Raw genomic sequence first — 15,093 nt, forward strand, 5'->3', positions numbered from 1 at the left:
GCACCCAGCAACGTCTGACGGATGTCCCTTGCTGGGGGGATAACATTTTCGGCGAGAAGGTCGAGCAGTTGGTGGACCAACTACACCAGCGGGAAACCGCTCTTGACAAGCTCTCCTGCCTGGCGCCTTCAGCACCCACCTCTACAGGTGGACGTTTTTCCCGGGCCTGGCAGGCTGCACCCTACGCCTACAACAAGTGTAGGTACACTCAGCCGGCCCGAAGGCCTCCTCAGGCACAGGGACAGTCCCAGCGCGCTCGTTCCCGTCAACAGCGTGCGCCTAAGCAGCCCCCTGCGCCTCCACAGCAAAAGCCGGGGACGGGCTTTTGACTGGATCCATGGGAACATAGCCACCATCAAAGTGTCCGTACCGGACGACCTGCCGGTCGGAGGGAGGTTGAAAGCTTTTCACCAAAGGTGGCCTCTGATAACCTCCGACCAGTGAGTTCTCCAAAAAGTGCGGGGCGGATACACCCTGAATTTGGCCTCCTCTCCACCAAATTGCCCACCGGGAGCTCAATCCTTCAGCTCCCATCACAAGCAGGTACTTGCAGAGGAACTCTCCGCCCTTCTCAGCGCCAATGCGGTCGAGCCCGTACCACCCGGGCAGGAAGGGCAGGGATTCTATTCCAGGTACTTCCTTGTGGAAAAAAAAACAGGGGGGATGCGCCCCATCCTAGACCTGAGAGGCCTGAACAGATATCTGGTCAAAGAGAAGTTCAGGATGCTTTCCTTGGGCACCCTTCTACCAATGATTCAGAAAGACGATTGGCTATGTTCCCTGGATTTAAAGGATGCTTACATTCACATCCCGATACTGCCAGCTCACAGACAGTATCTCCGATTCCGTCTGGGGACACGGCACTTTCAGTATTGTGTGCTGCCCTTTGGGCTCGCCTCTGCCCCACGGGTGTTCACAAAGTGCCTCGTGGTGGTTGCGGTGTATCTCCGCAAGCTGGGAGTGCATGTGTTCCCGTATCTCGACGATTGGCTGGTCAAGAGCACCTCAGAGGCAGGGGCTCTTCGGTCCATGCAGTGCACTATTCACCTTCTGGAGCTGCTGGGGTTTGTGATAAATTACCCGAAGTCCCATCTCCAGCCAGTCTAATATCTGGAATTCATAGGAGCTCTGCTGAATTCACAGATGGCTCAGGCCTTTCTTCCCAAAGCGAGGGCGCACAACCTTCTGTCCCTCGCTTCCCAGACCAGAGCGTCTCAGCAGGTCACAGCTCGGCAGATGTTGAGACTCCTGGGTCATATGGCCTCTACAGTTCATGTGACTCCCATGGCTCGTCTCCACATGAGATCTGCTCAGTGGACCCTAGCTTCCCAGTGGTACCAAGCCACCGGGAATCTAGAGGATGTCATCCGCCTTCCGTCAGTTGCCGCAATTCGCTGCACTGGTGGACACTTTGGACCAATTTGACCCTGGGACGTCCATTCCAAATTCCGCAGCCCACGAAGGTGCTGACGACGGATGCATCTCGCCTGGGATGGGGAGTTCATGTCGATGGGCTCCACACCCAGGGCCTGTGGTCCCTCCAGGAACAAGATCTTCAGATCAACCTCCTGGAGCTCCGAGCAGTTTGGAACGCACTGAAGGCCTTCAGAGATCGGCTGTCCTACCAAATCATCCAAATTCGGACAGACAATCAGGTTGAAATGTATTATATCAACAAGTAGGGGGGCACCGGATCTCGCCCCCTGTGTCAGGAAGCCGTCAGAATGTGGGCTTGCCAGTTCGGCATGCTTCTCAAGGCCACATACCTGGCAGGCGTAAACAACAGTCTGGCCGACAGACTAAACAGAGTCATGCAACCGCATGAGTGGTCGCTCCATTCCAGAGTGGTACGCAAGATCTTCCGAGAGTGGGGCACTCCCTCGGTGGATCTTTTCGCCTCTCAGACCAACCATAAGCTGCCTCTGTTCTGTTCCAGACTACAGGCACACGGCAGACTGGCGTCGGATGCTTTTCTCCTCCATTGGGGGACCGGCCTCCTGTATGCTTATCCTCCCATACCTTTGGTGGGGAAGACCTTACTGATGCTCAAGCAAGACCACGGCACCATGATTCTGATAGCGCCTTTTTGGCCCCGTCAGATCTGGTTCCCTCTACTTCTGGAGTTGTCCTCCGAAGAACCGTGGAGATTGGAGTGTTTTCCGACTCTCATTTCGCAGAACGACGGAGCGCTTCTGCACCCCAACCTCCAGTCTGGCTCTCATGGCCTGGATGTTGAGGGCATAGACTTCGCTTTGTTGGGTCTGTCTGAGGGTGTCTCCCGTGTCTTGCTTGCCTCTAGAAAGGATTCCACTAAAAAGAGTTACTTTTTCAAGTGGAGGAGGTTTGTCGTGTGGTGTGAGAGCAGGGCCCTAGAACCTCGTTCTTGTCCTGCACAGAACCTGCTTGAATACCTTCTGCACTTATCAGAGTCTGGTCTCAAGACCAACAGTAAGGAATCACCTTAGTGCGATTAGTGCTTACCATCATCGTGTAGAGGGTAAAGCCATCTCTGGAGAGCCTTTAGTCGTTCGATTTATGAGAGGCTTGCTTTTGTCAAGGCCCCCCGTCAAGCCTCCTGCAGTGTCATGGGATCTCAACGTCGTCCTCACCCAGCTGATGAAATTTCGTTTTGAGCCACTGAATTCATGCCATCTGAAGTACTTGACCTGGAAGGTCATTTTCTTGGTGGCAGTTACTTCAGCTCGTAGAGTCAGTGAGCTTCAAGCCCTGGTAGCTCATGCTCCTTATACCAAATTTCATCATAACAGAGTAGTCCTCCGCATTCACCCTAAGTTCCTGCCAAAGGTGGTGTCGGAGTTCCATCTTAACCAGTCAATTGTCTTGCCAACATTCTTTCCCAGACCACATACCCGCCCTGCTGAACATCAGTTGCACACATTGGACTGCAAGCGAGCGTTGGCCTTCTGTCTGGAGCGGAAACAGCCCCACAGACAGTCCGCCCAATTGTTTATTTCTTTCGACCCCAATAGGAAAGGGGTCGCTGTCGGGAAATGCACCATCTCCAATTGGCTAGCAGATTGCATTTCCTTCACTTACGCCCAGGCTGGGCTGACTCTTGAGGGTCAAGTCACGGCTCATAGTGTTAGAGCCATGGCAGCGTCAGTGGCCCACTTGAAGTCAGCCACTATTGAAGAGATTTGCAAGGCTGCGACGTGGTCATCTGTCCACACATTCACATCACATTACTGCCTCCAGTAGGATACCCGACGTGACAGTCGGTTCGGGCAGTCGGTGCTGCAGAATCTGTTTGGGGTTTGAATCCAACTCCACCCTCCAGGACCCGAATTTATTCTGGTCAGGCTGCACTCTCAGTTAGTTGTTCTTCGTAGGTCAATTTCTGTTATGCCCTCGCCGTTGCGAGGTTAAATTGACCTGGGTTCTTGTTTTGAGTGAGCCTGAGAGCTAGGGATACCCCAGTCGTGAGAACAAGCAGCCTGCTTGTCCTCGGAGAAAGCGAATGATACATACCTGTAGCAGGTGTTCTCTGAGGATAGCAGGCTGATTGTTCTCACCTACCCTCCCTCCTCCCCTTTGGAGTTGCGTTTTACTTATTCCTTTGCTTGTCATTCAACTGAGCGGGAACGGTCGCGCACGGGCGGGAAGACGGCCGCGCATGCGCGGTGGGCGTGCCCTGCGTGCGGGACCGCCCGCGAAGTTTTGTTCCGGTTGGTGGGGGCTGCCGTGGACGTCAACCCAGTCGTGAGAACAATCAGCCTGCTGTCCTCGGAGAACACCTGCTACAGGTATGTATCATTCGCTATACACAGCATCCCCAGTACCAGTCACCCTAGGGAATAGAAATCTGACCTAAGAATGAATTTCAAGTTTCTTGTATATTGGTATATACCGCTCACTGAGTTTCTGGACCAGCCCATTTATTTGTTAATGAAAAGATACTGAGGATAATTCAATAAAGTATACACTAACAGTTACATACAAATTATACACATAAATCATTATAATAATGCATTAATTTGTGCACATACACACATAAGTATTGCCATATGGTCCATCATGCCCAGCATCCTGTTTCCAACAGTGGCCAATCCAGGTCACAAATACCTGGCAAGATTTAAAAAAAAGTACAAAACATTTTATTCTGCTTATCCCAGAAATAAGCAGTGGATTTTCCCCAAGTTCATTTTAATAACGGTCTATGGACTTTTCCTTTAGGGAGCCATCCAAACCTTTTTTAAACCCCGCTAAACTAACCGCCTTTACCACATTCTCTGGAAACAAATTCCAGAGTTTAATTGCACGTTGAGTGAAGAAAATGTTTTTCCGATTCATTTTAAATTTACTACTTTGTAGCTTCATTGAATGCCCTTAGTTCTAGAATTTTTAGAAAGAGCAAACAGACGCTTCACGTCTACCCTTTCCACTCCACTCATTATTTTATAGACCTCTATCATATCTCCCCTTAGCCTTCTTTTCTCCAAGCTGAAGAGCCCTAGCTGCTTTAGCCTTTCCTCATAGGGAAGTCATCCCATCCCCTTTATCATTTTTGTCGCCCTGATCTGCACCTTTTCTAATTCCACTATATCTTTTTTGAGATGCGACGATCAGAATTGAACACAATATTCGAGGTATGGTCGCACCATGAAGCGATACAAAGGCATTATAACGTGCTCATTTTTGTTTTCCACTCCTTTCCTAATAATACCTAACATTTTATTTGCTTTCTTAGCCATCACAGCACACTGAGCAGAAGGTTTCAATGTATTTTCAACGACAACACCTAGATCCCTTTCTTGTTCGGTGACTCCTAACAGGGAACCTTGCATTAAGTAGCTATAGTTCGGGTTCCTCTTTCCCACATGCCTCACATTAAACGTCATCAGCCATTTAGACACCCAGTCTCCCAGTCTCATAAAGTCCTCTTGTAATTTTTCACAATCCTCTTTTGATTTAATAACTTTGAATAACTTTGTGTAGTCAGCAAATTTGATTACCGCACTAGTAACTCCCAAATAAATACCCAAATTTCACCTAAGGGCTATTTTGTAAATATGTGCATATTTTATATATATAGCATAATGCAGGGCTCATACTTACCATGAGTTACATGTGTATCACCAGAGCTTAGGTGCTCCAGGTCTATGGCTGGCTTAAGTGGTCTTGCGTATCTTAAAGGCATGTATTTTTACTGTCACACCAGTATTCTATAAAGGAAAGTAGGCACCTATGTTTCTTTATAAAATAGGCTCCTACCAGAAACCCTCTGGGTGCCTATTTATAAGTACCAAGTTATATAATTACCTCATATACCCCCAGATTCTATATAGTAAGTCTTAAGTTGCACACACAAATACAGTTGTTATTCTGTATTTGTGTGTGCAATGTAATTAGGTAACAAGCCAATCAGCACTGATAATTGCCAATAAACAAGCAATTATTGACACTAATTAGCAATAATTAGAATTTATTGTCACAACTGTCTAAGCATATTCTATAACATGATGTGCTTAAATTCTAAGTCACATGGTTGAAAAGGGGGCATGGCCATGGCGTGGAATGGGCAGGTCAAGGGCGTTTCAAAAATCTATGCCTGTTCTTATAGAATACACCTGCTCCGCACGTAATTGAGGCCTCCACATTTACACCAAGTGCAACATGGCATAAATGGCTGCAACTAAATTTAGTTGCGTTGACGGATGCTCAGTGTATTCTATAAACTGTGTGGAAATATAGGATTATTCTATGAAGTATGCCTAAATTAAGGCGTACTTTATAGGATACACATAGACATTTTTCATTTTGGCGCTGAGTTCTTAGGCATGCCATATAGAATCTAGCCCATTGTGTCAAGACATCAGTGGGTACGCAGGTAATAGTCCAATTATACAAATTTGCCTTTCTATGTTGTTGTATTTTCATTGTGGTTTCACAGGTTAGAGACCTAGTGAGGGTAAATTGTTAAGCTATTTTTGCATATAAAACATTGGCTCCAATAAAATTTGGGTTTAAAACTTTCTAAACTAGAAATAGCTGATACAGCAGTGATGAAAGATAATGTAGTTATTCATAGGAAACTGGAAGCAACAGAAAACATAACCAGATCAAAGAACTTGAGGTTTATAAATTTTCCAAAGATTAATGATATATCTCATAAGACTATGTTTTGTAATTATATGAAAGAATTATGGAACTTTTTTATCTTCCTAAAATTACTCAAGTGTATTATGTACCACTCACTTCAGGGGCAGACTCATCTGTTTTTGTCAACAGTTTAAATAGCTCTAATAGAGTTTTGGACTCTCAGAAGGGAAAGATAACATCTGCCACTTTAATTGCAACTTTTTCTGAATCTTTTTATAGAGAGATGATTTTGAAAATATTTTTCAGAGCTAGACACAAGCTGTTTTATGATTTGAACATAATGGGTTTTTTCTCATGTGGCCAAGGGTCACGCAGGTCCGATGTCACTAGTTGATACTGCTTAGGCCAAATGTTCACCAGAATGGGGTGCAATTACATCTTAAATGTCCTTGCAAATATGTTATCTAATATAATAAAACGCACCCTCAACGTTCTGAGGACAACGTTCTGAAGCCATCTGACGTCACTCCCAGGCTGAAGGGTTTGTGGATTCGTGGTGTGAAGCCTTCAAGCCAGCCAGCAGTCTCTGCCCTGCCCTCGCGTCAAACGTCATGACGTCGAGGGTGGAAAAAAAACCCAAACAATTCCGGCAGCACAGCGTCAGGGAAGGAGGCGGCGCTCCCGACGTCTCTAGCCTTCCCTTCGCTGTGTTCCGCCTTCTTCTGACGTCAAGGATGACGTCAGAAGAAGGCAGAACACAGCGAAGGAAAGGCTAGACGTCGGGAGCGCCGCCTCCTTCCCTGACGCTTCGCTGCCGGAACTGCCACGGAGGTAAATTTAAAAAGAAGAAAAAAAAAAAAAAAGGAAGTTGGGGGGAGAGAAGAGGGTGGCCAGTAAAGTTGAACAATGGGAGCGGGAGGGCAGGGGAGAAACGACAGCATGCCAGGTGCCCTTGACCTGGATTGGCCACTGTCGGTGACAGGATGCTGGGCTAGATGGACCTTTGGTCTTTCCCAGTATGGCACTACTTATGTACTTATGTACTTATGATGCGAAGGGGGGGCATGGATGCGAAGGGAGGGGGGAGAAGAGGGCGGGCAAGGATGGGACATGGGAGAGAGAGGAGCATGGATGCGAGGGGGGTCAGGGAAGGGAGAGAGGGGACTTGCTGGAAAAGGTTGAATGGAGGCGGCAGGGGACAGAGGAGCATGGATGGACATGGATTGGGAGGGCAGGGCTCAGGGAGAGAGGGGAATTGCTGGAAAAAGATGAATGGAGGGGGCAGGGGACAGAGGAGCATGGATTGGGAGGGCAGGGCTCAGGGAGAGAGGGGAATTGCTGGATAGGGATGAATGGAGGGGACAGATGGGCATGGATGGATATGTATTGCAGGGCAGGGCTCAGGGAGAGGGGAATTGCTGGATAGGGATGAATGGAGGGGGCAGGTGACAGAGGAGCATGGATTGGGAGGGCAGGGCTCAGGGAGAGGGGAATTGCTGGATAGGGATGAATGGAGGGGACAGATGGGCATGGATGGATATGGATTGCAGGGCAGGGCTCAGGGAGAGAGGGGAATTGTTGGATAGGGATGAATGGAGGGGGCAGGTGACAGAGGAGCATGGATGGGCATGGATTGGGAGGGCAGGGCTCAGGGAGAGAGGGGAATTGCTGGAAAGGGATGAATGGAGGGGGCAGGGGACAGAGGAGCATGGATGGGCATGGATTGGGCGGCTAGGGCTCAGGGAGAGAGGGGAATTGCTGGATAGGGATGAATGGAGGGGACAGATGGACATGGATGGATATGGATTGCAGGACAGGGCTCAGGGAGAGAGGGGAATTGCTGGATAGGGATGAATGGAGGGGGCAGGTGACAGAGGAGCATGGATGGGCATGGATTGGGAGGGCAGGGCTCAGGGAGAGGGGAATTGCTGGATAGGGATGAATGGAGGGGACAGATGGGCATGGATGGATATGGATTGCAGGGCAGGGCTCAGGGAGAGAGGGGAATTGCTGGATAGGGATGAATGGAGGGGACAGGTGACAGAGGAGCATGGATGGGCATGGATTGGGAGGGCAGGGCTCAGGGAGAGAGGGGAATTGCTGGAAAAGGATGAATGGAGGGGGCAGGGGACAGATGGGCATGGATTGGGAGGGCAGGGCTCACACTCTCTCTCTCATATACAATGTCTTTCTGACTCTCACTCTCACACACTCTGTCTCACACTGTATCACATTCACTCTCTATGTGCCACACAGTCACTCACACACTCGCTTGGTCTCATACACTCACTCTCACAGAGAATCTGTGTCTCACACACACTCTCTCTCTCGCCCACACACACACTCTCTCTCTCACACTGTGTCTCACATACACACTTGCACACACTCTCATTCTCACACACACACTCTCTCACAAACACACTCACACCCAGACTCACTCTCTCTCTCACACACACACACTCACACTTTCACTCTGACTCTCAAACAGCCACTCTCACATACACTCTCCCAAACATACACACTCCGAGGAAAACCTTGCTAGCGCCCGTTTCATTTGTGTCAGAAACGGGCCTTTTTTACTAGTATGCTATAATAAGCAAAGTATATTTTTGAGCCATCACAACAGACTTTTTTTTCCCTGTTTCTGTGCCTCTCTGTAATGGTGCTCAGGCCCTGAACTCAAGAAATTCATTTTAGATTCTCCTAATAGTTTGGGGAAGAAAAGGTTCAACATCCCGGCCTGTTTTTCTTTTCTTTTTTATATCAGTATAGAATTTACACTGGGCCTGATATTCAGCGCTATGAAACCGGCCTGGAACAGCTCCTGGCCGGTTCAATAGCACTTAGCCAGCTAATCGCTAAAATTCAGCATGAGGTAGTAAGTTATCTCCACTGAATATTAATACATACCAGTTAGCCAGTTAAGCATGAATATTCAGTGCAAACCAGCTAAGTTTAGCGGTTAACATAGGCTGCATAAATAGCAGGCCTATCTTTAACCGCTAAGAACCTTATTCTATAAAGGTTATGCTCCTAAATATATTCTCCTGTATAAGATAGCACTCTTTATTTATGTATTTATTTATTTATTTATTTACTTACTTACTTATGTTCTAAATGTCTATACTGCTTGAATCCAAGCAGTTTGCAAGAAACAAACAAGGTATACATAAAATACAAACTAAAAATGTAAACACAACAAGCAATGAAATTAGAACTCTAGTTCTGCTAAAATTAAAGCATACTGTTGCAATGCCACTCAAAACTGTCTCAAAGTTACAAAAATGCCTCAACAAATAAAGAATTCGTTTAAAGTGAAGCCTCCACACACAGTCGCAAATGTCCCTCAAAGAATTCCACATGGAAATCCCAGCTATAGAAAAAGCTGAAAACCTTGTGTCACGGTATCTCACACGAACAGATGAGTCAAGGGAAAGATGCATTGCTATCTCTGATCTCAAATTCCTACTGGGACGATATATACAAAAACAATCCTTCAGATATTGTGGAGCTGACAAATATATTACTTGATGCAGAAAACAAAGCGCTTTGGGGGTTCTTTTACAAAGACACGTTAGCATTTTTAGTATGCGCTAAATGCTAGAGATGCCCATAGGAATATGTGGGCATCTCTAACATTTGGCGCACGTTTATTTGTAGCTCATACTAAAAAGCTATCATGCCTTTGTAAAAGGCCCCCTTTGTACTCTATCCAAAATTGAACTGGCAACCAAAGCAACTGTTTCAAAATAGGGGTAATAGGCTAGATTCTGTATATGGTGCCTGAAAAATCTGCACAGAAAAGAATTATGCCTAAGCGTATTCTATAAAGTATGCCTAAATTTTATAGAATAGACTTAAATTTCTGTGTGGTACATAGAATGCAAGACAGCAAAAGGAGTTACAAACCCAAACAAGAGTTCGGGTTTGTTCAGTCCCTTTGCTGTCTTATATTCCCTTTTGAGAAGTGACAGTTGTTCCCTTATAAATTTTGTGGTATATAGAATATGTTGGGCAACTCACCACGCAACTACATTTCATTGCATCCATTTAGGCCACAGTTTACTTGGTGTAAATCCTGATGCTTAAGTTAGGCACAGATCAGGTGTATTCTATAATAATGCACATAGATTTTAGAAATACCCATGCCCCACCCATGGCCACGCCTCCTGTTCAACTGCGCGACATAGAATTTAGACAAACCATGTTATAGAATACACTTTGCAGGTTGTGTGCATAATTCTCAATGCCGATTAATACTGATAATTCCTCTTTACCATCCAATTAACAATGCTGATTAGCTAGTTAACCAGTTAAGTTATGCGCATTGTTATTGAATACACTTCAGGGGGATAATCCAGTAGTCATCCTTGCCACAGCATTTTGTATCAACTGCAACACTCTAATTCTGAACTTACACATTCCAAGGTAAAGAGCGTTGCAGTAATCCATCCGAGGCAAAACCATACTCCATATAACACCTCAAAAATCACCTAACAGCAGCATGGGTTTCAACCTATATAGTAACCAAAGTTGTGCAAAGCGAGACTGAATAACACTCACCACCTGATGTTCCATGGTCAAACCTGAATCCAGAGATACACCCAACAATTTCACCAGCCTTTGAACTGGCAAACTCACCCCATTCAACCTCAAAAATTGAGGGCAAAAGTTTTCAACAGTTCTTCCTAAAATCATCACCTCTGATTTCGTAGTATTCAAAAGTAAACCATGTTCACACCTCCAATCATTGATTTCATCCATATCTGACTGCAATTTAAGACAAGCACCCCATGAAGTAATAGGGAAGAAAAAGTGAATATCGTCAGCATATAGACGATAACTAACCCATAGCTTCTGAAAAACTGGCCCCAAAGAGGCCAAATACTCATTAAACAATAATGCCGAAAAGGCAGTAAGCAAGTGGAGATAAATCATTAAGTCTTAGAGCCCTTGCCTGTGCACTACATTTCACTCTTTTTTAATGCATTTCATATTAGTGCAGCAGTATTCCCTTCCAATCCTTCAGAGCTGCAAATAGGTCAGATTTTCAAGTTGTCTGTATTAATTATGCAGGATAGTTGCATACAGTGGAGGTAGCATGCATGCAAATCTGTCTTTCTAGTTTCACTAGGGGTATCCTGAAATCTTGGTCTGTTTGTGTCCCTTGAGGACTTTCAGTGAATGCCATTCGTGCACTGGAAGTTAAGTGGCATACAATTTAAGAAAGTGATGAGTGCTAATAGAGCACATAGTACCTTCACTGTGTTTATGAAACTCTTAACTCAAGAAAAATCACCTTTTAACTACAAAAATGTGATACAGCTAGACCTGTGTGTTTTTCCAAAAGACAAGCTCTTTTGTTAATTTGACTAAGAGGTTATGGTCACAATTTTTCATTCAAGTTAGTCTACCAATTTGTCACCTATACTTTTTAGCTGTGTTGATTTTAGTGGAATGATTGTTAGTTTCTGATGGGAAGGTATTGATTGCTATGAGGAATTATATATAATCCTTTGTGCACCCTGTACAATGAATTACATTTAACAGAAGACATAATGGGCCTGATGTAAAAAAAGTTTTTTTTTGTCATTTTGTGTTGATGGGAATGCTTACTACACCAGATCCTGTGTGCAATACCTGCCACTTAGTGGAAAAAAGGGAACAAAAACTTTGTAATTATAGTTTGATCTCTACTTAGTCTTGAGTGTTTGTTCCATTGATTCAAGAAAGTGGTTCATTCTCTTGCTGTATATCCTAAATATAGATATGACCTATACAGGCATTTACATTATGAATACCAAAAGTCTCAGTCTAAATCAAGATGATTTTGTTGGAGATTTTCACTGCTGATTTATTTAGTTTCAGATAAAATAACTGAGCAATGACAATCTGATCAGTTGAACATATATTTTTAAACAGAGATATATATTCTTGTTTGCATTTACTTTTTAAAAATTTAATTTATTTATTTGAAACAATTTATAACACAACGATCTGACTTCAGGGCCCTTTTTACTAAAGTGCAGTAAACTCTTGGCTCAATGTGTTTTAACCATAAACATTACAGCTGTCACCACTGGCTTAACACTACCATACACTTAGTGGTGGAGACAAAAAGCCTCAGTAACGCCACTCAGCCAGCCCAAAATTAGACTATAAGGCGTGGGTCCAGCACACCATCATCTGGCTCAAAAAAAACTCCACAATTACTCAGTGTTTCCAGGCATATCTTATAAACCGTTTTTCCTACAAATTTCTTTCACAGTGACAGACCTGTACATATATTCCGTAAAGCACAGAATCTCAATCAATACAATTCATGCAGTTTATAATAGTTCAATATCCAATTCAATCCTGGATTTATACATTCCCGGTGATTCCAGCCATAAACCACTTAGCTTCAATCCAGTCATGATTGTGTTTACGCTGTCCAAGAAATCAACGGCTTAACCCAGCGTAAACACAATCACGACTGGATTGAAGCTAAGTGGTTTATGGCTGGAATCACCGGGAATGTATTAATCCAGGATTGAATTGGATATTGAACTATTATAAACTGCATGAATTGTATTGATTGAGATTCTGTGCTTTACGGAATATATGTACAGGTCTGTCACTGTGAAAGAAATTTGTAGGAAAAACGGTTTATAAGATATGCATGCTAAAAATTAGCATGCGCTAACACTAGAGACACAGGGGCCCTTAAATTCTAATTAGTGCCGATTAGTGCTGATAATTGCTTGTTATTGATCAATTATTAGCAACGATTGGCTTGTTAATCAGTTAAGTTGCACGCACAGTTTGGCTGTACTGCCAAATTTGCATGTGTAATTTTAGTTGCCATATATAGAATTCCCCCTTTAGGGCCTTATTCTATAAAGTTGTTATGTTCCTAATTTATGAGCATAATTTACGCTTCTAAATGTATGCTCCTAAATTAGGAGCATAATCTTAGAATATTTTAGGAGCATAAATTTAGGAGCGTACAATTTTAGGAGCATAAATTTAGGCGCATAACCTTTATAGAATAAGGCCCTTAGTGTGCACAAATCATAACGTGCTAGCTGGGTAATGCTAGAATGCTCATCCCCCTGCCCATGACACATCCCTCACAAAAATATGTGTACAAAATCAATACTGCTCAGGTTAGAGCGCGCCAACAGGCAAAATACTGTAAAATGTTTTAACATGTTTCTGTGGTAGCCTGTTGGTACATGCTAACCGCTCATTAAGGGCTTAATGCCCTTTAGTAAAAGGGCCCCTTCATATAGTGGACTTCAGCAACATAACTTTTGAGTATTCTAAAATATTTTATTTGAGAATTGGAATTCAATCACCAGAATTACTTTATTTTTTTCCTATTCATTCATAGCTAAAAAGAGTGAGACAACAATGATGGGCAAAGCACAGACCAGCAATGTCACTAATAAGAATGACCCGAAGTCTATCAACTCCAGAGTCTTCATTGGTAACCTGAACACAGCTATTGTTAAGAAAGCCGACATTGAGGCAATCTTTGCTAAGTATGGGAAAGTGGTTGGCTGCTCAGTGCATAAAGGTTATGCATTTGTGCAGTATATGAGTGAAAGGCACGCGAGAGCCGCTGTGACAGGAGAAAATTCCAGGATCATTGCTGGACAACCACTTGGTAAGTGCTAGCAGCTCTTTTTTAAAAAAACAGTAGTATCCTGGGGTGGGGGAATAGCACCCCAGGCACCTGCCTGATGGAATGGCCCTTTGTGACATGATATGTGTATTGGGGGTGCAGTGGTAAATATTGGTACTCATGTAGTGGAGCCCCAGAATATACCACTTTTTAAACCAGTGGTTCTCAAACCTGGAAGCACTCCAGCCAGTCAGGTTTTCAGGATAACCCACATTGAATATTCATGAGAGAGATTTGCATCCACTGCCTCCACTGCTTGCAAATCTCTCATTAATATTCATTGTGGATATCCTGAAAGCCTGACTGATTGGGGTGTCTCCAGGACCAGGTTTGGGAACCACTGCTTTAAACCATGTAGATACTCTTCTACTAGAGGGTGTTAAGCATGTATTGAGTAGAAACAGGCTACTGTGTGGCCATGTTAAGTAGTTTTGCAGTAGTTTTCCTGTTTCTGCGCATTAAATCATGCATTAATGAATTTATCAGAAATCTTCTGTCAGGGAGTGTGGCATGTGCGGAGAGTGGACGTGGAAGTATTAGTGAGCTAGCACCTTCTGTGCAGTAGCTACCTAATGCAGAGTTAACACGGGACCACTTTTTGCTTCCTAAATAGGAAAAGCTAAGGACTAAATTCTATAAATAACATATAAAAAATTGGTGTTGAAAAAATAGCACTTAGCACTATTTTGTAAACGGTGCTTAAAGTGCATAGGCGCCTACATGGTTTAGTAAAAGGACCCCTAATTGGCATTAATTAAAGTTTATATGTACATTTTTAGGTGCCAGGATCCATGCATAATTTTATGCACAACTCCAAAAAGGGCGTCAGAAAACAACAGGCAAGAAATCTGCCAAATCCAACGTGGAAAATATAAAACCACGAGACAGATCATATAAAAAGGTAGTCTTTAATGAAGTGAAAATGCTCCCAGGTCAATAAACATCTTCATTAAAGACTACCTTTTTATATGATCTGCCTCCTGGTTTTATATCTTCCAGCTCCAAAAAGGGGACATGTTCATGGGAGGGTCATGGGTAGATCAGGGGCATTCCTTCAATTTATGAATACTGTTATAGTATAAGAGGGATCCACGCCTAATTTAGACGTGAGGATTTACACCAGCAGTTAGTTGGTGTAAATTGTCACTTCTAAAGTTAGGTGCAGATTCCAGTGCTAAGTGCTATTGCAGTAGTTCCCAAACCTGGTCCTGGAGGCACCCCACCAGTCAGGTGTTCAGTATATCCACAATGAATATTCATGCGATAGGTAAGTATGCAGTGGAGGCAGTGCATGCAAATATCTCTCATGCATATTTATTGTGGGTATCCTGAAAATCTGACTGGCTGAGGTGCCTCCAGGACCA

The 15,093-nt window shown here is 44.2% G+C and overlaps 1 protein-coding gene across 1 annotated transcript in view; it reads left to right on the forward strand.

Moving 5' to 3' along the window:
* RALYL (RALY RNA binding protein like) overlaps positions 1-15,093 on the forward strand; it is an 815,331-nt gene that overhangs the window by 407,105 nt on the left and 393,133 nt on the right. The window contains exon 3 of the mRNA XM_030216020.1: positions 13,436-13,711. Within this exon, the coding sequence (XP_030071880.1) occupies positions 13,456-13,711 (256 nt within the window). The 5' untranslated portion in view covers positions 13,436-13,455. The remainder of the gene's footprint in view (positions 1-13,435; positions 13,712-15,093) is intronic.

Source organism: Microcaecilia unicolor, chromosome 1 (genome assembly GCF_901765095.1).
Source record: "Microcaecilia unicolor chromosome 1, aMicUni1.1, whole genome shotgun sequence".
NCBI classification, from domain to species: Eukaryota; Metazoa; Chordata; class Amphibia; order Gymnophiona; family Siphonopidae; genus Microcaecilia; species Microcaecilia unicolor.